The 26,265-nt window shown below is 36.0% G+C and overlaps 1 protein-coding gene across 1 annotated transcript in view; it reads left to right on the forward strand.

Annotated features, from left to right (window-relative positions):
- Nucleotides 1-26,265, forward strand: part of DGKB (diacylglycerol kinase beta) — an 881,803-nt gene that overhangs the window by 622,062 nt on the left and 233,476 nt on the right. Inside the window, exon 22 of the mRNA XM_006168687.3 lies at nt 24,377-24,467. Coding sequence (XP_006168749.1) covers nt 24,377-24,467 — 91 coding nt within the window. The remainder of the gene's footprint in view (nt 1-24,376; nt 24,468-26,265) is intronic.

Here is a 26,265-nt window from a genome sequence, read left to right on the forward strand (position 1 = left end):
GGACGCGAACCGCGATTGACTACATGGGAGTCCAGCGACATAGCCATTACGCTAATTGCTGGTCCTCAATTAGGGTAGGAGTTTTGATGAAACTAACTTTATTTTATCTATTTATTTATTTTATTTTATTTTATTTTTGCCAGAGGATCTATATGCTCAGGGGGGAGAGAGAGAGAGAGAAATTGAGAAAGCACTCCACTCCCATGGGGAATGACCATTATTTTTTTTCTTTTTTTGGAGAGATTTTTGCTATAGGGTACGTGCGCTCGCCAGACAGAGAAAGACATAGAGACAGAAAGCGAGAAATCACCCCCCAGGAGGGATGGTCACGCCACAATCCTTTCTCCTACATTCTCCTCTCGGGATCTTGGGTATGCATGCACACACGCCCAGCCTGAGTTTTAAGCTACCGGGTCTGGGACACAAACCACGGTCGACTATGTGGGAGTCCAGCGACATAGCCATTATGCTAACTGCTGGTTCCCGGGAATGACCATTCTTAAATCCCTTTTCCTACATTGCCTCCATTGCTCACTCTTTTCAGGATTATAGGCATGGACACAAGTGTGTTCAGTGTCTTTGTTCACCTGCTGGATCCTGGACTCAAACCACATAGTTGGCCATGTGGGATCTATCCACTGTAACTACCGTGTCCTGGGCTGATATGAAGATAACATTTTAATTGCTAAACTGAAAATTTGTTGGGGCAAAGGACTAACTCTGCAAAATAAATTTAATGACAATTTAAAAAATGTATGTGCTTTATGAAAACAACCTTCCGTTCATTTTTTATACAATAGTTTCATAAATTGAAATGAAAACATATTTCCTTCTTTTAAAGAATTATTTATTTTATTCATTCATTCCTGTATTTTAATTTGACCAGAGAGAGACACACAAGGGGTGGGGGTGGCGGGTAATGAGAAAACAAGTCACCAGATCCAGGACTCGAATCATGGTTGGCCATGGGAGAACCACCATGCCATCTCCTGCCCCACCCTGCCAACATGTTTCCTTTTTGGAGAATAGTTTGAAAGTGCAGAAACAGTCTTTGAAAAGACACGTTGGAGCATGGTTTGAACGTGATAACAAATGTTACGCCAAGTTAATAAAGAGCTCCCAAATATGGTGACTTAAAACTAAAGGATTATTCTCCATCATGCTCCAAGCTCTTTCTAGGGGTGGAGTTTTGTTTACTGTACTCAGTTAATGGTTCAAGTTGACAGTACAACAAGAAGGCAAGAGCATTCCAAAAGAATCTCACTTTGGCAACTAACTGTTCCTGTCTTGAAATGACCCGTAATATGTGTTCTAACATATTATTCCACAGAAGTGGCCAGGTGGTCCTACCCACCATGAATGGGCCAGTAAGTATCATTCCATCTTACTCCCAGAAGGAGAAACACAGAAATTTCTGTCAAATTGCATTTGGCAATCATCAAAGCAAGTGATGACAGTGAGTTGGACTAAAGTAGGAGACACGATCTGGACAAACTTAAATGGGCAGATTCAGTGCATATACTTGAATAAATCCTCTAGCGCTAAAATATTTTAAAAGTATAGGCATGTATACCATTTATATGTTTCCCAAGAAAGTATGTGAACCCCTAAAACAAGGTGAGTATGCAAGACGATTAGACAATAAATGTAAATATAATTTGTTTAATGCCTACTTTGTTATCTGTAATTCTCCCTGTTAAACACTTCTAACATAATAGTAAAGATGTCATGAAACATAGAAAGCAAGTCGCAAGGATACCAAATCACTTAAGATGGTAGCGCTTTGCGATGTGTTTCTTGGACTCATCTGCTTGCTGCTTATAAATTTTGATGTACTTACATTACAAACTATATCACAAACTGTTCCTTCACATTTTGTTTTGAAATATTTTTTTGGCTATCTTTTATAAAATATAACATACAATTTTGAAAATATGTTCCTTTCTCAAAGAAATCTTAGGAAATAAAAACTTTTATAAGTTCAATTCAAATACTTAGTTCCTACTAGCATTTGTCTTTAATAAAACCTAATTCTGGGCCAGCAGGTGGCCTGATGGTTAAGGTGCTGGATTCCCACAGGTTGACTGTGGTTCGAGTCCCAGAACTGGCGACTTGAAAATTATGCTGTGGGTGTGTCCGTTCCAGCCCCAAATCCCAGAATGAGAATGGAGGTAAAATGGATTGCAGCCCAGCCATTACTCTTGGGGTGTGATTTCTCACTTTCCCTCTCTCCGTCTCTGGTAAGCGCACCTACCCTATGGCAAAAACTTAAAAATAAATAGATAGATAATAGAAATGTCTAATTTTAATATTACGTGCCGTAAATTCCCTTCTCAGTTCATATTATCTGAAGTGAGATGAAATAGATTTGGCTTTAGGTACTTAATTTGTATTATGAAACCAAAGTAGTATATCATCCATGTATTAAAATAAGTGGAAGAGAAGAACGTAATACGCATAAAAATAATCTGTTGTATGACGCATACCAATGCTCCGCTCCCTAAACTGTAAATTAGGTTCTTATAGGTCAAATGATAGCTTATTTGGGACACAGCAACGTAAATTTGCCTTTGGCAGCAGTAAGAAAGAAACTAGCTTCTGGAGATTAAAATTCACTAATCAAATGTGAGCAGCTCTCATTTTGGAAATTTTTATTAGTACTGCATAAAATTATCTGAATATAATTTGTATATGTCATGTTCACAAATATACATTACATTGTAAAAATTCTGTCTTTCTAATTTCAAGTGAAATGAGCCACTTTGTTTCATGGATTTCATGTGGGTTTATTAAACCTGTTGGAAAATTGCATTGTGATCTAATATAATAAATTCTAATGCTGAAGAGCTGAATAAGAGATCAAAAGTAACCTATGTTCAAGATTTGTCCTTTGTAATGCATATTACCTAAGAGCTTTGTTAACTTCTAAATTTGCAAATGTAATTGTAGTCAGTTCTTTTGACCTGTGTTTATATAGTCCTGGGCACTAAAAATTGGTTTGAAAACTGTAAAATTCCCGAATTTGAGCAAATCCTGTACATATATGACACATGTATACTTCAGGAAAGAGATGGCTGATTCTTTACTGTTTCTCCAAATATTCTTGATCCACAGAAAACTGAGAATTACTGCTCTAAGTATTCACTTCATCTAATTCCTAAAGTTTCTTTTATAGACTTGAGCCAGCCAGTGGCCTGGTGGTTAGAGTGGATCCCACATGGCCAACTGAGTGATTCAATCCCAGACCCTCCAGATTGTAAAACATGCTGAGCACATGTGTATGTATGCATGTGTGCCCAAAATGTTGAGAAGGTAAAAGAGAAGGGATTGTGTATGGTCCTCTCTCCTAGGGTATGCTTTATCACTTTCCCTCTCTCTCTCTGTCTCTCTTTGGCAAGGGCAGGCACCCTACAACAATTTTTTAAAAAGAAGCTATTTACAGACTAATTGGCTCTAGCAACTAAAATTCTTTTCAGTGCTTTCTAACTTGATTTTTTTAGAAAAGTGAGAGAAAATACTTTGTAGCACTTCACTAAGATTTCTGCTGTACTGAGATACATGATAACAAGTAGAGAATGAGGCCAAGTTAAACTGGGATTGTACAGAATTTAGGTTGGTTCAAGGGTTAAAATGTAGAATTCCAACACTCCATCTTTACCTGTGGTCCAGGTCCTTGCTTTTCTGTCATTTGCGAATAGTTAAAAACAACCATTTTAATCCCTAGGATAGATATGGTCCAAAGTAATTATTTTGTCAAGTCTTCAGACTTGTATCTTTTTGTGTGATACAGGATTAGATATTTTTCTGTAGGTTCTGGGCTGTCATTTCTTTGTCACCTCCGTTGTCATTCCTGTTATGCATATCACCCCAACAACAGTTGACCAAGTCATAAAGTTGAGGATTTTGATACTAAGAGACAAAGTCTTTGAAAACTTAGTCATGTTGAATGGATCTCAGAAAACAGGACTTGAATCCCACATCTGGCACAGATTCTACCCAAGATACAATGGACTTCAACAAGGAATATGGAAGTCACAGTCCACCATGGGAGTCTGTGGGAGGACAATCACCAGTCCTAATCTCTTCTAAAAGTAGGAGTCTACTGTTAATAATTGTACTCTTGGGGCCACAGGTGGGGTAGTGGTTAAAGGGCTGATTCTCACATAGTTGAGTGTGGTTCAAGTCCTGGACTTGGTATCTTTTTTATTTATTTATTTTTTGGAGAGGTTTTTGCTACAGGGCCTGTGCGCTCGCCAGAAAGAGAGAGAGAGAGAGAGAGAGAAGGAGTCAGCAAGCGAAAAATCACCCTCCAGGAGGAATGGCCATGCCGAAATTCCTTCTCCTCCATTCTCCTCTTGGGACCTTGGGCACGCACGCATATGCGCCCGGCGTGATTTTCAGCTGCCAGCTCCAGGACTCAAACTGTGGTCGACTAGATGGGAGTCCAGCGACATAGCCATTACACTAACTGCTGGTTCCCTGGACCTGGTATCTTAAAAATCACACTGCGTGTGTTTGCATGCATGCCCAGAATCCCAGGAGGAGAATGGAGGAAGGGTATCGTGGCATGGTCATACCCCATGGGGGGATGATTTCTCACTTTCCCTCTTGTTGTCTCTATCTCTCTCCAGTAAGCACATGACAAAAACTTCCAAAAAATAATAACTGTATTTCTTCCTTCATTCTCCAGATATTGAATACTTGTAAGAAAAAGCACTATGGAGGGGATTAAAAAAAAATAAAAGTGGCATAGAGAGCCCCCTACCCTCAAGATGTTGACTGTTTAGGAGTAGATACATTATAAAACCATAAATGATCATAATAATTGAAAGTGGTTAAGTTTCAAAAGAAAAGTACAGATTTGATGTTTACACCAGTGTCATAAAGTGGTATTAGGACTACCAAATATATTCATTTATGTGACACATTTGCAGATGGTGACCTTCTATATGATAATCTTGGTGTGTTTCCTTAGAAAATTCTGTTTTTCTGAGGTCTGTTGCTCCACGACTTTTGGTTCTTGAGATTTATGCCTCTGTGCAGTCTGGGCCTGAGCTTCATTAGCACCTGATTTACCATGAGTGCAGATGGTTATTGGAAATAAAAAGTCAGCCATTTCCTATGATTAAATCTCTCATGGGCGGCATCTCCCTCTTAGCTATTTCCTTACTATTGCATATGATTCATTCGCAAGCAGAACAGTGATTATTATATGATTGTTAAATCTAAAGTGGAAAGGAAAGTAGAATATTAGAAAAAGTCTAGTAGCTTATTAATATATATTATGTGCTACAACGAAAATGATTTTACCTAAGTATTAGTGAGATGATAGATTTATGGGTGATGAGAGAAAATTACTCTATTGTGACAATTGAATATAACAAAAAAGAATTCTGAATTTTTCTGTTCTTTTTTTTTTTCTTTTACTCCCCTTGTTTTAAGAATTTATCGATTAAAGCAATACCCCCCCCCCCAAGTGCCGCCTCATCCTGGTCACTTGCCAATAATTCTGGGCAATAATTTTACACTATAGGCAGAGAGAACTTCAGGGTGGTTGGTAATTTCGCTGTCTATATTTCTAGAGCTTAGAGGAAGCAAGACTTCATTTGCAACAAAAATATTTCACTAGTATTTATCTGACTGGAAACAACGGACTGTTGCTTGTTCACTTGACACTTTTCCCTAATGTGAACAATCAGAGTTTGACTACTTTCATCATTCTTTAAACTTTGGCATAACCCATATCATACTGAATTAATAAACTTGGTGACCACATGATACAGAGTGAACCGAATGATCAAACCCATCGATCTGCCTGTTAGATTACTATCATGTTCCCTTTCTTCTGTGGAAAGCTGTAATTGTTCATATGAAAGATAGCTATAACTATAATTCCCAAACTCATTTCTCTCTAATTCATTTTCATTATTGGATTTATTTAGGTTACTTCGTTTCTATTCTGAGGGTTTAGAAATGAAAGAAGGTTTAATAATGAAATTTAAGCACTGCCTCTGCTGATTTTCTTTTTTTTTTTTTTTAGGAGCATATTTACTGCCCATTTTCTCAATGCTCACACAGCACATAATTGCCTTGAAAAGATAAAATGCACATACACAAAGAAACTCAAATTTTCTATGTGTTCTCCATGCAAGCACTGCTTCTAACAAGATCCTTCATAAGAGAAATACGCAATACAGCTGAACAGCTGGCCCGAATCTAACAGCGTAGTCTCCTAATATGCTAACATTCTGTATCCCAAGCTAATGGGATTTGTTTTGGTTCATTTAGGGTATCTACTCCTTCCTACCACAGGGCCTTTGTGCTTATAATCCCCCATTCCAGAACTGTGCTTTCTTCTCAGTGAGTATAACTCTCATGAAATATGTTTACATGAAATTACAATAATAATTTCACAGTACCATGTGCATTTGATGAATTACTGTTTTTCCCCACTGTGGTATAGAGTAGAAACAATAAGCAGACCGAAGAAACTTTCTGCTGACTTTTGTATAGGTTGTGCCTAGCACAGTGTCTGATATATAATAAAATGTTTTTGTGTCTTGTATATATCTTTACATAGTATACTATCCCAAAACTTGGTGGCTTTACATAGAACTGATTTAGCATTTTTATATTTGTGTAGATTGGCTAGGTCTTCAGCTATATTAAACTGGTAGCTGAGCTGAAGGCTGGGCTCAGTCAGGTTACTCGGTCTCCTTTTCCAAGTCATTTCCATAATGGGCTTCTGAACATAGAGGTCTCAGGATGGTTTTCCAACAGAGGGAAAGTGACGTTTACAAGTACCATGAGGTTTAGGGTTAACTCTGGGGCTCCTGCAAATTCACTTCTGCAGCATGGTATTGGTTAAGTTAGGTTACAAGACCAGTCCAGATTCAAGAGCGTGGAGAAAGAGGCTCTTTTCTGGAAACGAAAAGCAGTACAGTCCAATTGCATTGAAGCAAATGTACAGGAATGAGAACTGGTGCCCAGTGAGCAACTGACATCATATGAAACAATATTTCATTAATGATGAATGTAATTATCATTTAATTATAAAAACTAGTTCAGGCATTAGCTGTGTGAACTGTTTTGTTTTGTTGCATTTCATTTTGGGTTTTTTTCGTATGTATACATTCTGCTCTCAGAATGAGAAAAGGTAGAGAGCAGTTCATTCATTCTGAGTGAGAATAGGCCATCTAATCTTGCATTTAGATATGCAGTGGCTGTGAGCAAGGTAAGACCAGAATCTGTGTCTATTGTACTTACTGATGGAATTCCAGGAACAAGAAGTGTCTGGTGCATAAAGAGGTGTTCAGTATATATTTGTTGAATGAATAAATGAGCAAAGATAATAAGCATTCTTTCCTTTGATCTTCCCTTTTCTATTCCTAAGGATGATGCTTTTGTTCTCATCTGTTTCCAATGACTAGGTTCCAAATTTTTGAGAAATAGCTAAATAGGAAATAGAGGTTCTGCTCACACATGTGATTTCGTGAATCCATAATAATAAAGTTCGACAAGATTTAGGGACACTAAAACTTATAAGTAAGAATAATGTTTATGTTTTATTTTATGAGTATTTGCCCACCCACTAAAGAGAAGCTCTAGGAGCTCTTGTTTCCTTATTAATAGGTACAAAATGACAATGAGATATTCTCTTCAATCTCTCTAATCTATTCAGAACAGGAAGCATCTCTAAATGAGTCATTAACCTAAATGAGTGACCATAAATATCCAATAATATTCAGAATATGATGAATTTAATACCGCATCTAGGTATAAATTGCACAGCCACTTTCGTGGATCAGGATCTCACTGGCTTTTACTCAATGGGAAAAATATAGATGACTTTTTTACGTAAATCCTAGAAAGCAATGCAACATGTTGCTAGTATTTTACTATAGCGAAGAAAAAAGATGCTTGACGGTAATCTAAATTGAAAATAGTTTTATCTTATAAAACTATTTCCAATTAAAATTTATCTCCATTTATTATCTGCTTCTGTGGGCATAATTTCAAACAGGAGAAGACGGTGTAAGGGTTAGGCATATTTTACAAAAATAATAAAACAGACAATATTCCAGAGAAAAGGAGAGGAAATGTTTTCTTCACATCCATCTTAGAACGATCCGGCATGTACTTGAAGGTAGTGGCACAATGATTAATCCCCAAATGATCATGCCCACATCTGTCAATTAGTTTATGTACAAGGCAGCCTGAATATTTTATATAAATTACGGTATCATGACTGGAAACAAAAACAGATCATGATATTTCAGAGAGTCATCCGCGTCCCTCAAGATGCACATCAGTGACAAAAAATGCAATCTAAATAATAATGGATTTACTGATTCATGCGTTAGACTATGTAATTCTTCAATTTGATTAAAAATATCAATATTCGCAATATAATTCAAGAAGTCTGATCCCTGTCCCTCGTTATTTTTAGACAAGATAATTAATGTGCTAGTGAAACCACTTTTTTTACAACACTGGGAAAAGAAAAATTGTCCCTTTTTCTAGTTTTAGTGTGAGAGAAGTTTTAAGGTGAACAGCATTTTCAAAATGCCAAGTTGTGCTTCTTGTTACAGAATTGGAAAAAGACTGCTGATGTGTGAAGAAAAACAAAAGGTAAAACACTTAACTAATTTTCAGAGAATAGAAACAAGTTTTATTAGAAGTATTTTTTTTTTTTAAGTTGTGAAGCTGTGGGTAGTCTTCACAGAATAGAGTTAAGAGAAATAATGTGTGAAGAAGCTAGAGAGGTGTAACTTTTATCTTGATTTTTGCAAATTTTACAAAATATAACATCTAAAAATCAGTTATAAGGATCAAATTAAAATGTACCAGGATATAATGTATTCTAATAATACATTACTATCAGTTTAAAATTATTTAATAACAATGAGAATAAGAGAAAAGCATTAATTGGCTTTTCAGTGATGAAAGCAAATGTATCTTCCAGATATACATATATAAAATCTCTTTTTTTCACATGTTAAACTCGTTATGCTGTATTTTGCAACTGCTGTGCCTAGTGAGTCCAGGTGTCAGTCATATTTTAATATGCAAAGCAGATGTCATTAAACAAGGTTATTTAGTTTACTAAATGTAGCACCCTTTCAGCTATTTGTTAAATGTAAAAAGTTGCTAATCAGGTAATATTCTGGTTGTAAATAGTTGTTTATGAGTCAGGATAAAAAAATCTGAGCTGCTTTTAAGTTTTCTGAAATGTCTGCATTTAATTAATTTCTCTGAAACTTATCGGTTGCTTCTCAAATATATTCTGAACTGTACTAAAACTTAAGAGCTTTATATTTTTATTTTTGATGCATAGATAATTGTTTGACTTAGTGTACTTAGTGATAAAACAATAAATAAGACAGAGAGAGTACCAAGGAAGTCAAATGATAGAAAGACATGAGATGTAACAGCCAACTACTTCACTATTTAGCTCAACACAGTCTATGTCTCTTATCCAACTAGATGTTCCTGATGCTAAGAAGGCTGTTTGGACTATTCAGTGGGTCTCCCAGTGGGAGATCCTTTGGAAATACTATTAGACAGACCAGAGTCGCATCTCCATCTTGGTAAATGCAAAAACACACCTAGATCCTAGCACCCAGAAGTAATCAGGCTCTTGTTCACTTTCTTAGCTTGATCAACTATAGAATAAATATACCAGGGCTGGCAGGTGGCGTGGTGGTTAAGCCACTGGACTCCTACATGGCTGGCAGCGGTTTGAGTCCCGCACCTGGCAGCTTCTTTTCTTCTCCATCTTTCACTCTCTTTCTCTGTCTCTCTAGTCAAATTTAATAATAATAATAATAATAATTAATAAAGTTAAAGATAGTACTTCCTTTTTAAATCAGCATTTGTTTAATTATCTTAAATCTTATGATGGCATAATTTACAAATCTATGTTGATTGTATATCTCCTCTACTTTAATCCTTCTAATAAATTGGCAAAGGACCATTGCCAATTACACATCTACAGTAGTTCTTCAGTTTCTACATGGTTTTGAACAGTAGTCTAACAATCCTGAAATATACCTTCATCTGACTTAGATGCTTCAAAGGTAAAATTTAACTTGCTACTAAATCTTACCACAGTGACTTTCAAAAGTGTCTGACTTTACAAATTATTTGTAAAATATGTAAAGTGTCACATACTCTATTTGGTAGTATATACAAACCATACTAAAATGTCTTCCAATAAGTAAAAGGCAGTGTTTTGTATACAAGGAATTCTAATTAGATTGACAGAGTTATGACCAAATATGTAAAGTAGACATCACTACCTTATCTTCAACCCTTGCCTTTAGCAGGTTAATGAACACAATTTAAAACAAAGGTGAGTCTGCTTGGTTTTGAGAAGTGAAGGAATTTCTCCCACATTTATATATTCTTACAGCCAGTTACATATAAACATAAATTTTAAAAAATCTCCAGTAGGTTTTGGGATAGCATTCACCATCTTTGTAGAAAGATGAGCATCACTAATGAATGACCAGTTACATCTTTAGAAAGGCCAAATAGAGATACCATTTACTGAACTGAAATTGCTATAATTTTTTTTTAAAGGAACAGTATTCATTTAACTTCAAGCCAGGACTGTCCAACAAAATTATCCTATCAGCCATTCATGATCTGAATTCTGGTGTAGAAGATCAATTAAAATATGGTACATATAGAAAAGGTGAGAGATTCCTGTTTTGTCATAAAGAAGGCAGTGGCCACCTAATATTCATGAGTAGCTTTTTTACGATAAGCTATCAACTCTGACTTCTTTTTAATGCCAGCAAAGATCATTTTGTTCCAGAGATGTACTTCTTGGGATTCTCCAATTAATCCATCAGTGCATGCTCTCCCCAGGTAATGCCTTCATTCTTGTTGGCATCTGTGTAAGAGAATCCAGGGGCCTGTCCCATCTTCTGCCCAAGTAGACCATGGAGATTTGGGCCAGTCTTGTGCTTGCCTCTCTTTTCTGCGTTGTGACACGGGGCACACTTCTGAACAAAAATCTTCTTTGCCTTTCTCAACATCACCCAGTTTTAATTCTCTCTTTTGTAGCTTGGGATTCTAGGGTTCCTGCTCAGAAAATGGACATCCCACTCTCTCTAAATAAAGTAATTTAAAAAAAATAAAAAAGAAAGAAAGAAAGTTTACACCACTTAATATAGTCAGAATGTGATAACCATTCTTTCATGGAATTCAAATGCATACTTCTGTAATTCAAGATATCACACTTAGGATATAAAAATCCATAGAAAAGCCAAGTGAACTTCCAGATTGTATGGTTTATTAGGAAATTAGAGCAAACAGTCTTTGGAAGGCCTGGCTGATTTTCCCTCCTAAGGTGGCTTTCGTATTCTCTCTGTATACATTCTTCTAGCATATCACAATTCATGTAAAATAATTTCATATATTTGTACCTCATACAAAGTGTTAAGGAAGAAGATTCCTATTATGTTCTGTATTTTGGAATTCCAAAGCCTGCCACAGTACCCTATACCTAGAATGGATAACAAAATGTTGAATGGGTGAATTCCTATCCCATCAGAGAGAAGGGCATCCTGAACCTCCAGGTCAGGTCAGGCCTGGAAACACTGAATCCTGTATGTGGAATGCTTTCTTCTTTTTGTTTTTAAACTTATTGGAGGCAGTCTTTGTGTGCGGATACTCCCCTGTTTGTGAATATGATCACTCATTTAAATGATTTTAAATGATTTAATCTGTAGCTTCTTTATATGAGGCATACATACTTTATTACATTTCACTATTAATCTGGAATAGGCTCAATATGTTACTATTTATGTTACTGAAAAATGTCATATCTTAATATTTCTGTAGGTCATCTGAGATATCATGTTATATTTTATTTCTAAATTATTGATTATAGAATGGGGAAAGATAAAACGTATGAACTTACTAGCCAATTACTGGTCTTTACAGACCTCAGTGTCAGTGATGAAAGTATCAGATACAAACTAGGGGCACTTAAAAAAAGGGGAGGGTTATTGATTATTTTATTTTATAAATTCAATCATTGTACATCACTACAACTTGTAAAATAAATTTACCCAACATGAATACACTTCACATCGGTCCAGCTGAAGATATAAATGTTATCATCAGTAGACATTCCTCCATTTCTGTGTCCCTTAAATGTTTTGACTCTCTATTTTTCTCTTTGATTCCTTTCCTTTCACTCTCCCCATCTCTCAGTCTCTTCCCACACTGTCTCCAGTATCCATAACTTTTTCCATGTTTCTATATCCTCTAATCTTTCAGTTTCTGCCATAGAATGCAGACAGTTTTTGAAGAGAGAGTTTTTTGCCAGTTTTTTGAAGAGAGAGACTTTTTGCCATAGGATGCTTCCTGGAAATACAGAAAGAAATTGAGAAATTATCCCCAGGAAGTATCGCCATGTCACAATCCCTTCTCCTCCATTCTCCTCTCAGGAAATTGGGCATGTTCTCACACATGCCTGGCATGGGTTTTAAGCCCCAAGGTCCAGGACTGAAATTGCTGTAGACTGCATGGAGTCTAGCAACATAACCATTATTCCATATACTGGTCTCCAGATGATGTATTAAGTGGAGACATACAATGTCTCTCTTTTATAGTCTGACTTGCTTCACTCAGCAGTACATCTTCCATATCTGTTCACTTTCTATCAAATGCCAGGGTCTTGTTTTTTTGGGTTTTTTTTTTTTGGTTTTTTTTTGACTGAGTAGTAGTATTTTATAGTGTATATATGCCACACTTTTCAATTCATTCATCTGTTCGTGGACGTTTGGGTTAGTTGTATGTCTTAGTAAATGTGAATAATGCTGCAATAAACATAGATGTGCAAGAACTTTTCCAACCGAGCATTTTCCTAGCCTTCTGATAGATACCCAGGAGTGGAAATGATGGATCATCGTATGGGAGTTCTATTTGTAGATCTTTGTGGACCATCCATATTGTTCTCCACAGTGGCTATACTCATTTACATTCTCACCAACAGTGTAGGAAAGTTCTTCTTTTACCACAGAACTGACCACTTATCACTTTTGTTTTTTTTTCATCTTAGCCATTCTTACTGTGATTAAGTGGTATTTCATTTTGGTTTCGATTTGCATCTCCCTTATGATGAGGGATGTTGAGCATTTTTTAATATGCTTTTGGCTTTTGTATTTCTTCTTTAGAGAGTAATTTGTTCAGTTCATTTTCTCATCCTTTAATTGGGTTGATATTTTTTATTATTATTATTTTCATGTAAACTGTATGTTATAGTCATCAGTCCCTTATCTGAGGCATAGTTTACAAAAATATTCTCCCACTCTGAAGGTTGTATATTCACACTAGTTACTATGTCTTTTGCTGTGTAGAAACATTTTAATCTGGTGTAATCCCAATTTTTTTTTCTGGGGGGGAGATTATTGCCTGTGCTTTGGGGGACTTGCTTAAGAAGTCTTTGCCTACTCTTAATGTCTCCCATAATTTCCCCATTGTTTTCCACCAGTAGTTTTATAGTTTGAGGTTGTAGATTTAGATTTGATCCACTTTGAGTTGATTTTTGTTAATGGTGAGAGATAGGGGTCCAAAAATAGGTGTTTTAAAAAATATTATTGCAAGTATATAACTGAGGAAATTTCAAATTCTTAGGAATGTTGGGGCACAGCATGTCAGATGAAGACAGACTATTAAGTGATAATTATATATCCAAGCAAAAGATAAGCCCAAAAAAGTATGATGACAAGAAATTCGCAACTTTAAATCTTTTCCTTCAAATGCTATGAACTTTGGGACCAGCAGTTGGTGTAACGGCTATGTTGCTGGACTTCCATGTAGTCAACTGCAGTTCGGGTCCTATACCCGGTTGCTTAAACTCATGCTGGGTGTGTGTGCATGCATGCCCAAGATCCCAAGAGAAGAATGGAGGAAAAGGGATCACGGCGTGACCATCCCTCGTAGGGGGTGATTTGTCGCTTTCTGTCTCTCTGTCTTTCTGGCGAGTACATGTGCCCTATAGCAAAACCCTCTCAAAAAAAAAAAAAATGCCATCAACTTTCACAAATACAAAATAGTGTTGTGTGAAAAAACACATCTCCTCACTTAAGTTTTGTAGAAATCTGGTACATGAAAATTCTCTTATAAACCGTGATGTGCTGTGTTGTGAGTATGCTTTTGGCTGCAGGTCATAGAATACATCAAAAAAATAATGATCCTTCTTAAAAATCTTACATGGGTACAAAACCAGAGAAAGGCTGTCAGGAATCTGGTTCACCATCTCTGAGTGCACGCAGGCTTTCCCTTCATGGTGGTTAGATGGCTACTCTACCTCCAAATATAATATTCTTCTTGACAACAAGCAAAAACTGGAAAGGAAGGCAGAGCTTTCACTTTGCATGTGTCTTTATCAGGAAGGAAAATCTTTCCTAGAAGTCCACAATATACATCTCTCATGTTCCATTAGCTTCAAATTCACTGCCATCTTTGTTTCTGTTTTAAGTAAAAAGAATGGAAAACCTTCAAATAGGAACATGAACAAATGTTACCTAATGATGACTGATATGACCTATGACATTTTCCTGTGGCTTAGAAAAAGAAATTTCAGGCCAGCTGTGGGCACAGCAGAAGCACAGTTCTCCATAGTACTGGGGCCATGTGGGAAGATCCCAGGTGTTCTACACACCTTCTCTGTACATGTCCAAGCCACATGAGTGTGCACATGATCTAGAGCTAGGATTGTGTGAAGACACTTTTGCGGGTGCACCATTCTTTCTTTCCCATGGAAGACCTAAGTAAATAAACCTAAAAAATGTTGCACATTATGGTACATTTATTATTATATTTACTGAAAGACATTTTAGGGAAAAATCTAGAATTATTTGAGCTAGATTTGCTACTTTTCATTAAATGTTGAGCGTTACTTCTAAGCCTTAGTAAGCTCACCTCAGACAGCACTGGGTTCAATGACAATAGCACAAGAGCTACTATAAATTTATTCGAACTAACAATTTTCTTAGGGAAACTTTCATTATTATGAGTCATTTATTTTAATAGTCACAATCTAATTACTACTATGAATAAAGTCAGTTCTAAAAATTCCTGGTTGTTGTTTAAAACATTTATTGGTTTAATTTGTATTTAATTTCATATAATTATGAATTTATCTTTGTTCTTAGGGGCTTATTATATAAATAGGACCTCTTTAGGATGGACTCCACAATGTAGCATCAGTAATGCTTTTATGCTTTTCTGTTTTCATCAGTTGATCAATTCTAATGCACAATCAAAAAGTACAGAGAAAGAACATTTAGATACAAAAAAGCAATTGGTATTATGACAGCAAATTCTTACACATAACCACATTTTGTTTTTCATTTTTAAAGAGTATTGTTGACTTTTTTTTAAAATGGCACTAAAAAGAAAGAGAGAGAAAGAGAGAGAGAGAATTGTTGAAATACCAGAAAAAAGTGAAATATCTATAGGTACATTTTCATATACTAGTATATGAAAAAGTTTTTTTACTCTTATAAGAGTAATTCAAGTTAAAAATTGTATTTTTAGGATATCTATCTTTTTTACAAACTAAGATGAAGTATTTTATGATTCTGGCTGAAGTTTCTATAGCTTGTTTCTTGTCTCCCTGGGATTTAACAAGCACATCGTATGAATGAGCATTATATACAAGCATTTTTATATGTCATTTTTTTAAAAAAAATTTATACCTTTCTCTGTTGTCTAGAAACATGAAAAATGTTTGTTCTCTTTGCCGTGCCTGTAAAATGTCCCTACTGTTGTCATTATGTTAGCGTTTCTTCCTCATGAAATAATGTTATCAACGTTATTCTCTTACTCTGAGAGTCTAAGTTGCATAAACAGACAGCATAAACAAAGAAAGCATGAATTTGAGGGCTTCCATAAGATGGAGTTCTTTTTATACCATATAATGTGGCAGAAAATGGGGTCATTGGTATGCTCATATATAGGTAGTAATTGCCATAAAGCTGTGATCTCAAGGTTATACAAACAAATGTGTAATTTGTCATATACTTTTGTGTTTGATACTATAATTATCAAGGATCTTCCAGGTGCAGAACTCCAAACACTGTTGGCCATGTGGGGTCCAGAACCTAAACCACCATAACACCTGCTGGCCCCATACTGTAATTTTTACATATCAGAATAAATGTCTCCATTCTTTTCACTAGTTTATGCTTGGAACCTTTTTCATGACTATTTATTAAGCCGCTGGAAAAGTCATGACATGTTTTTCTGTACAACAATGCATCATGACTTTTCCGATGACACAATATTTTTGAACTTATAGTGGCCAATCAGAAGTGTAAATTAAATTGTTTACTTCATTCAAGTTGGGGCAGGACTTCTTAACAAATATCTATTGCGGTAGTCTATATAGATACCATTTTGTTTCCCAAGAAACTTCAAGAAATGATGAAAAACACCAACTAGACATGTAGTTGCTTTTTACCAGTGTGCTAACCTGCAGTTGTCACTGACCAGGCCCCTTCTGCCTGCCCACACTCTGTCTTCTGCAACTCTGGGTGCTTATCCTTCTTGAGCCGCTGCTTTCAGACACTGTTACTTCACTGGTGAAACCAACTCCCACTAGGCCTTTCCATTTGACTTGTCACGTATTTTAAAAATGATATCTCACTACATTTAGGAATAAACGTGTAACCCTATAACCAATATCTAGGGTAATGATTCTTGGCAATGAGAAAGGAATACAATGGAATTGATTCTATGACATAAAAGTACCACTACAAGTAGGTACACTAACACTCTCAGTCAACAATGCAGCATCTCCTGTCACCCACATTGTAAAGCAAGTACAAGTTTCTGCCCTACTTTGCAGGGCTGCCATGGAATTGTGAGACTGAATCTTAGGGCTAAAGCAAAGTCATTGAATTGTTAGAAGCTTTGTTCTTTATCAATTAAGTATTGCAATAACAGTTATGGGAGGTCCACAGGCAGCATAGTGGCTAAAGCTCTGGACTCCCGCGTGGCCAGCCACAGTTCAAGTCCTGGACTCAGCAGCTTGAGAATTGTACTGGGTGTGTGTGTGTGTGTGTGTGTGTGTGTGTGTGTGTGTATGCCCATGATCCTGAGAAGAGAGTGGAGGAGAAGGGAGAAGAAGGGATTGTGGCATGGCTATCTCCCCGGGAAGTGATTTTTCACTTTTCCTCTCATTGTCTCTGTGTCTCTCCAGTGAACACACATGATCTATGGCAAATAAATAAATAAATAACTGAAATAACTGTTGAAATACTTTAATAACAGGAGAAAAGTGGAGAAAAAAACTGATGAAAAAGATGGGATTTTAAAATCATCTTTTATATGTAAAAAAAACTTTTGGGTTTTCATTCCATTTTATCTAAGCTACTTTGGATAAAATTTTGGCTCTCATTTGAAAAACAGCTATCAAAGGGATTTATTTTCTTAACTGTTAGCATGTTATACTTATAGATAGAATCACTGAGTTAAGGATACTTGAAAAGAGATTCAGATATCTAATAAAACTCTTTTTACTTTAATACATATTAAATTACCTTCCTGCACATCCTACATCTCGTTAAATACATAAAAAATAATAAAATAAATGCAGGTGTTAAATAAAAAAAGATGACCTTTAAGATTAATTTCACTGAATTAAAACTTTCTGCATGTTTATGATTTTCAAGCTTTCTGCAGTAAAAGAAATGAGATGACTCCATTCCCCTCTACACTGCATCTTTGTTAGAAATAGGTTTCATATCTAATGAGGTTCTTTTGGATTCTGAGACATGCATTGGCACTTCCCTTTTTGTTTGTTGGTATTGTTTTCTGTTTGCCGCATTATCATTACTTAGCAGAGAGCCAAAGCAAAACACATGTAAGCCAGGAGGAAAAATTCCAAGAAGAACATTCTGTTAGAAATTAAACAACCTATTTGAAAGTTAACAATTCAGAAAAACTAAATTGAACTAAATCTTATAATGACCAGAATGAATATGCTTAAACAAAATCTCTAATACGTTACATTTCTCCAAGAATATTTGAACGTAGCAAACTTACTGTTAGTACAAAAATGCCTCAGAAAGGAAAACTAATTTCTGTAACTTTACCTGGACGTTGGGTTGCCAAGCACTTTGAGTATTACATTGAACGCTGTGGATTTATAATTAAATTCATTGACATATGGTGTAATATAGTAATTAAAATTATGACCATGTGAGTAACTTTTTTGTGTGGAGTTTGTAGGACATTTTTCTTCACACTCGGAAATCACAAAGCCTGTCCCAAAATGCAATAAATTTTACTTTGGCGTGACCATTTCACAATGCACTAAATGTCCAGTTACCATATAGGTCCAAAGCTAGAGGTTTTCTCTGACAAATTTGAGTTTGAGTTATTTGGATCATTTTCTAATGTGAGCCATAAAAAACAGATAGCATACATGCTTAAATGTGCTTTTTTGCATTTCTACAACCTAAAGACCAGTTTGGTTGAAAAAATAAAATTTAACTGCCTTTAATTTGTCATGTGAAATCTGATTCTATGTGCCTTTTATTGCCTCCATATATTTATCTAAGTGAAACATAAAATGGTTGTAATAATGGAGAATTTAAAGTAGCTTTTGCACATGAGCAGTAATGCTAACTAATATGGTGAATAGAGGAAGAATGTAAATTCTACGAATTTCTGTTTCTTGTGATGTGTTTGCTAAAGTAAGTATGTCTTGGTTAACAGATACAAACTTCACATCCTCTTAATTAAGCTATGGAAGAATTTTGATGGGCAGAATAAAAATAAATAAAGAATAATTATTTGTATGAACCCTAAATCTCGTATATTTATTTAACTTTCAAACTGTTATCCATACATAGATCACAGAACTTGTCAAAATATAAACCCACAACCCTTTAATGCTAGACTAATGCTCTGATCTTTTTTTTTTTTTTTTTTAATTTTTTTTTTAGAGGTAATTTTTTCTCATCACAACACACATATGAATTTTCCATCCAAAATACATTGTGCATTGGCTCAATCAAGCACATCAACCTACATGTTCTCGGCAGATGATTTCCCAATTCCCGTGTCCTGCATATCTTGCCTTTTGTTTTGCCATCCAAGATTCCCCATCCCCATCCTCTGCCATATCCCATCTTCCTCCTCCATTGTCCCTAACATTCATGATTGCCCTCAATGCCTTCCGCCCCCCCCATTCAATTGTTCTACCAATGAACTCAATTAGTCCAAGTATATCCTCTAGCTAGCACAGCTGACATATCCTTACACATGTATCCAAATCTGATCCTAGGCATAAACCCCAGGGAGTAGAATGAACATACTATAAAGTAGACCCCAGTTGTGTCCATACAACTAAAAAAAGGAGTTTGTAGGACATTTTTCTTCACACTCGGAAATCACAAAGCCTGTCCCAAAATGCAATAAATTTTACTTTGGCGTGACCATTTCACAATGCACTAAATGTCCAGTTACCATATAGGTCCAAAGCTAGAGGTTTTCTCTGACAAATTTGAGTTTGAGTTATTTGGATCATTTTCTAATGTGAGCCATAAAAAACAGATAGCATACATGCTTAAATGTGCTTTTTTGCATTTCTACAACCTAAAGACCAGTTTGGTTGAAAAAATAAAATTTAACTGCCTTTAATTTGTCATGTGAAATCTGATTCTATGTGCCTTTTATTGCCTCCATATATTTATCTAAGTGAAACATAAAATGGTTGTAATAATGGAGAATTTAAAGTAGCTTTTGCACATGAGCAGTAATGCTAACTAATATGGTGAATAGAGGAAGAATGTAAATTCTACGAATTTCTGTTTCTTGTGATGTGTTTGCTAAAGTAAGTATGTCTTGGTTAACAGATACAAACTTCACATCCTCTTAATTAAGCTATGGAAGAATTTTGATGGGCAGAATAAAAATAAATAAAGAATAATTATTTGTATGAACCCTAAATCTCGTATATTTATTTAACTTTCAAACTGTTATCCATACATAGATCACAGAACTTGTCAAAATATAAACCCACAACCCTTTAATGCTAGACTAATGCTCTGATCTTTTTTTTTTTTTTTTTAATTTTTTTTTTAGAGGTTTTTGCTATAGGGCGCATGCGCTCGCCAGACAGACAGAGACAGACATAGAGACAGAAAGTGAGAAAGCACCCCTCAGGAGGGATGGTCATACCGCAATCTCTTCTCCTCCATTCTCCTCTCAGGATCTTGGGCACACACGCACACGCGCCCGGCGTGAGTTCCAAGCCACCGGGTCAATGATGCGAACCACGTTTGACTACATGGGAGTCAAGCGACATAGCCATTACACTAACTGCTGGTTCCTTAATGCTCTGATCTTTTCATCTAACCATTTAGTGAGAACCAAGGTGAGGCAGAAATCAGTATAATCAAATATCACCAGTTCCTGCTGATTCTACCACAGTTAATCTCTTAAATTGGGTATCTCTTCTCCATTTCCATAGACACTTGATTTAAGCCTTAATTACCTTTCTTTTTTATGGAGGGGGATTTTTGCTATAGGGCGTGTGTGCTTGCTGCAGAGACAAAGAGACAGGGGCGATGGTCACACCACAATCCTTTCTCCTCTATTCTCCTCTTGGGATTTGGGGTACATACACACATACCTGGCACGAATTTTAAGCCTCCAGGTCTGGGACTCGAACTGTGGTCAGTCATGTGGGAGTCTAGCGACATAACCATTATACCATCTGCTGGTCCTTAATTATATTTCATTTGAACTACTCCAGTTGTCACATTCCTGTTGACTACACCAATATTTCAATGTTCCAGCCCACTTTTTCATTTCTGGTAAACTTTGTTGCTTATAAGACAAAGGTGGCCATGCCATTTTACTGCTAATAAATTCCTGTCTCTTTCTTACTAATTTATGATATAAAGTCTAAAGCCTTTAACTTAGCACATAGGTTCTGAAACAGACCCTACCATACTTGTGAGTCTGCCCTCCACATACTCTTAAATCATACTACTCTCCTGAAGATACCCAAAACCTGTCTTCTTCCTTCTATTTGCCTTCTACTACTCATCCATTAAATTGTCACCTTCTCTCCTAAAACTTTCTGGACTCTGAAACAAAATCAGTTGTATATTGAGCCAGCAGGTGGCATGGTGGTTAAGGTGCTGAATCCCACATGGCCAATTCTGCAGTTCCAGTTCTAGACTCTGTGGCTTGAAAGACATGCCTGGCATTCGTGCCTCAAATCCAGAGAGAAGAATGGAGGAGAAGGGACTGCTGCATGGCCATCCCAGCTGGGGAGTGATTTTTCACACTCCACCCCCACCTCCAATCTCTCTCTGGCGAGCACATGTGCACTACAACTTTACTCATATTTCATTTAGAGAATTAACTTTCTGATTATTATTTTATATGTCCCTAATCTCACAACAAATGAGCTCCATGGAGACAGATAATTGCATTTATATTTGTATCTTTAGAACTTGAAACATATGGACATTGAATGTTCTCATTAAACATTTGCTGAATGAATGAATGAATGAATGAATGAATCCAATAGGTCTGGAGAAAAGACCAGTATAAAATGTTATTAGAAAACCTGCTGAATATGGAAAGACAATTCTAACCAGTCATAAGACATACACCAAGGATGTCTCAAGACCATCTCATACAGATCAGTATTTTCCTCTCAATCTACACAATAACATATTTTGCATCAGAATGATAAATTACCAGGAAAGTATTTTTACTTATATTATTTCAGCCAGTGTATATATTTATAAATGCCTATCTATTTTATAAGGTAGATATTTCCATTAATTTCATGTAAACCAGTCCACAGATTGTGCCATTTCATGGTTTTCTGTGTGCTAAGTAGCTCTCACCTATTTATATCAATCCATATGTCTGAAATCAGGTCACAACCTAAGGAAAATTCTCTCTGGAAAGAAATAACGATGCATGGTGCTAGAATCCCAAATGGAATTCATACTGGTTTACAGAGTGTTGACCTGAATATGTCTGCTGTAAGAAGGACTTGTGAAAATTTTGCAAGCAAAAAAAGCCTGATGGGAACCTAAATATCATTGAATATGTCCAAATAGATCATGTAAAATTGCTGTCAGGAGGCCCAATGGTAGCATGGTGATTAAGACACTGGATTCCCACATAGCTGACCAGTTTGTGTCCCAGACATGGTAGCTTGATGCTTATGCTGGGCATGTATACATGCATGCCCAAAATCCTGAGAGGAGAGTGGAGGAGAAGGGACTGTGGCGTGACCATCCCCCTTGTGGGAGATTTCTCACTTTCCCTCTCTCTCTCTCTGTCTCTCTCTAGTTTAAGTGCACATGCTCTATGGGGAAAAAAAAAAAACTTTAAAAAATTTTACTTTCAGACTTTTAAATTTAATATTAGTAAATTCTGTTCAGAATAACAGAATATTAGGCTCCATGTAATTTTCGAAACCAATAATACTGTTCATTTAAGTAGTAAGGCCCTTGCCAACCGTCTTTTTAACTATAGAAATATTCTACATTCTAATATGAAAAGCAGATGTTGATATCTGTAAGTCAAAAAGAATAAGTAGTTGTGAGAGATACATTTGACTATTGCAACAAGTTTATTTCTGTTTCACTTTTATGTATGAAAATAAGTATATTGTACTACCTGGATTTTTTTCTAATTGATAGTCTGATAACTTATTAGAATTATGCATATTTAAAAACTGCATTTTTTATAAGGATGATTTTTTTTTTTCTTTTAGAGGTTTTTGCCTGAAGGCTCATGTGCTCAGCAGAGAAAGAGAGAGACAGACACATTGAGAGTAAAAGTGAGAAATCACCCTCCAGGGAGGATAGCCACACTGCAATTCCTTCTCTTTCATTCTCCTCCCGAAGTCTTGGGCATTCACACACATGTGCCCAGCGTGATTTTTAAGCCTGGATCCAGCGCCTTAACCATCACACCATCTGCTGGCCCCCATAAGGATGAATTTTAAATCCACTGCTGAGTAATATAAAAATCAAAATCAACCTTCCTAAAACTTTAGTGAATGTAAATTTTATTACCATATATAAAGATGCAAAGATGTCATCGTTGTTGGGTTATAGGAGAAAATTAATATTACATATCTCACTTTAAGATTAAATACTGGGTCCAATAGGTGGTATGGTGGTTAACTAAGGTGCTAGACTCCCATAGGATCAACCATGGTTCATGTCCCAGACATGGAGGCTTGAAAAAATCACACTGGGTGTGTGTGCATGCATGCCAAAAACCCCAGGGAGAGAATGAAGGAGAAGGGATTGCAGCATGGCCATTATCCCTTAGGGATGATTTCTATTTTCCTTTTCACTGTCTCTCTCCTCTCTGTGAAGCACACATACCCTATGTCAAAAATCTTAAAAAGAGAGAAAAAAAATAAATACTAAAATATTTTAAGCTATTTTATTTATAACTTTTGTTATTTGATATTATTAATACCTGGACAAATCCTATGGTCTAGTATTTAATGGAACCGGATCCCATATGGCTGACTACAGTTTGAACCCTGTCCATAGCAGATAAAGAAACACTTTGGGGAGGAACCAGCAGTTAGCATAATGGCTATGTCTCTGGACTCCCATGTAGTGGACCGTGGTTCGAGTCCCAGACCTGGTGGCTCAAACTCACGCCGGGAGTGTGTTCGTGCATGCCCAATATCCTGAGAGGAGAATGGAGGAGAAAAGACTGTGACATGGCCATCCCCCATGGGGGGGGCATTTCTCACTTTCTGTCTCTCTTTCTCTCTCTGTCTGTCTGGCGAGCACACGTGCCCTATAGGAAAAACCCACCAAAAAAAAAAAAAAAAAAGAAAAGAAAAGAAAAGCACTTTGGGCACATGCATGCTCAAAATCCTGATAAAGGAGAAGGGATTTTTGTGTGACCACACCCCGTTGGGGAATATTTTCTCCCTCCTTGTTTTTTCTCTCTGTCTCTGATGAGCCCACACACTCAGAAGAAATAAAGATATGTTATTACTTGCTTAGTTTTTTCAAGCTGTATTATTACTGCCTGAGTTCCTTCATGCTGTAGTATAATTTCCCCCTATTGGTAATATGAAAGAGGACAATATCTTTTAAAAAGTAAGGGTTATTCCAAAGGTACTACATTTTATGCAATATCACTATATTTTATTTTTAATATGCTGTTCAATCATGCCAGTTTCTAAGGAATGCTTAGCCATCTAGAAACATTTAGCGTATTTAAGTTTTTTAATCTCTTCCCCATGAAAAGCCCAGATTTTTTTCCCTCTATGATTAGAGTAGCTAGTTCTAAAGTCAAGTTGCCTAAGCTGCTTCTTCCTTTCCTTTTTCAGAATGAAGAACAAATTTTGGTATTTTGAGTTTGGCACGTCGGAAACTTTCTCAGCCACCTGCAAGAAGCTACATGAATCTGTAGAAATAGAAGTAAGAAAAATGAATTCTCTCTCATGATATTATTAAATGGCTTGCATTTGATTGTTAATATTTTGGGATATAGCCCATAGAATGAAACATTCCTAGAGCAATCCATGTGGACGTACTCGAGATTCTAAAATGTCATTTCTATCACTTGCTGGCATACTGCACTATCTCAAACACTAATATAAAGCTAAGTGTGGGTATAAGTTGTTTTAATATAGCATAAAAGAATGAGAAGTAGAACACAACTTTGGAAATCTGTGAAGTTACTGGGCATAGCATGGATAGAAAGATGTGAGATAAAAGAAAGTAGTTGAAGAAAAAGAACAATGTTTCAAGATACATAAAAAAATATTTTTTAGGTGCTCATATTTTATAGCCTTTAAAACACAGTTTGTTAAAATCGTACTTACTTTCATGGACACAGTTTAAAATACATACTTTCTGTTCCATTCCCATTCATTAACTAGGTTTTCTCAGTTTGCAAGTTTGCCATCTCCCCATTACATTTATAAGAAGTAGAAATGCCAAGAAAGAGAGCAAAGACAGCAAGAAAAGATACACTTTAAAAAGACTGGGGGCAAATAGGTCTACCAAAAAAATGTAGGTACTGTAGGACTCAAAAGTTTGGAGACATGTTTTAAAAGAAAATGACTTAGTTATATTGAGAGGTTTTAGGGGTTAAAGAAAAAGGAAAAGTTATATTTTGATAAGTCGTAAAGACAAAACCAAAGGAACAGAATTATGAAACATGAACATTTCATGACCAAATGATGTGAAATGAGAAGTTTTGGCTTCAAGGCATCATCTTAAAAATAAATGTGTGGCTAACAGAGGTGTCACAGTAAAACCCAATGCTCTGAGTGGATGACCCACATTGGAAGGTTCTAGATTCATGTCCAAAGACCTTACTGAGTATTCATTCCCATGATCTGGGGCTGCTTGGTTCTGGGGGTGGATTGCATGTTCAGTGCTCTGTGCTCGCTCGCTCTCTCTCTCTCTTGCTTAATAAGTAAACTTTTAAAAGATTATTTAAAAAACGATGATTAGATAAATAAATACATAAATAAACACATTGTCTATTGACACCTGAATCATTAGTGTATACATTCAGGTAATAAATTTGGTAAAGTATGGGCCATTTATTACTGAGACCATATTGCCTTACTAGGTTCTTCATTATCCTAACTTCCTAATTTGCTGCTATTGATAATAAAACCCAAAATGATACTACTCCCAGAGTAACCTTTTTGCACTTGTTCTCATTATGATTCATAAATAAAATATAATATTAGACATGGAATTGATTTTTGTGAAATGGGGAAAAGCCCTTCATACCTGGATCAGATCATGACTTTGAAAGTCGAACATGATCACCGAAGGTGAAATATTTGGACACAATGTGGACTTTCTGTGGTTACTATTTATTATGATATATATAGGTATGAGTGTTTTATTTACATGCACACGTATAACTGTATATTCAACAATAAGTATACTTCACATGTAACTATTAAAATAGCCCTATACATAACTACATATTTAACTATATAAATTGCACTATATGTAGTTACACTTATAAAGTTATATATGTCTCATATATAGCTAATATACACATGTATTTATAAAAGAATCTACAATCTCACTTTACCTTCAAAATCACCATTTTTATTTTTATCTTTTTTAGTTTTTTGCCATAGGGTATGTGCAGTCATTGGAGAGAAAGAGAGAAAGTAAGAGGAAAAGTGAGAAATCACCCCCTGGGGAGATGACCACACCCAACCCGTTGTCCTCCATTCTCCTA

This window comes from Tupaia chinensis, unplaced genomic scaffold (assembly GCF_000334495.1).
Source record: "Tupaia chinensis unplaced genomic scaffold, TupChi_1.0 Scaffold145916_1, whole genome shotgun sequence".
Lineage (NCBI taxonomy): Eukaryota > Metazoa > Chordata > Mammalia > Scandentia > Tupaiidae > Tupaia > Tupaia belangeri.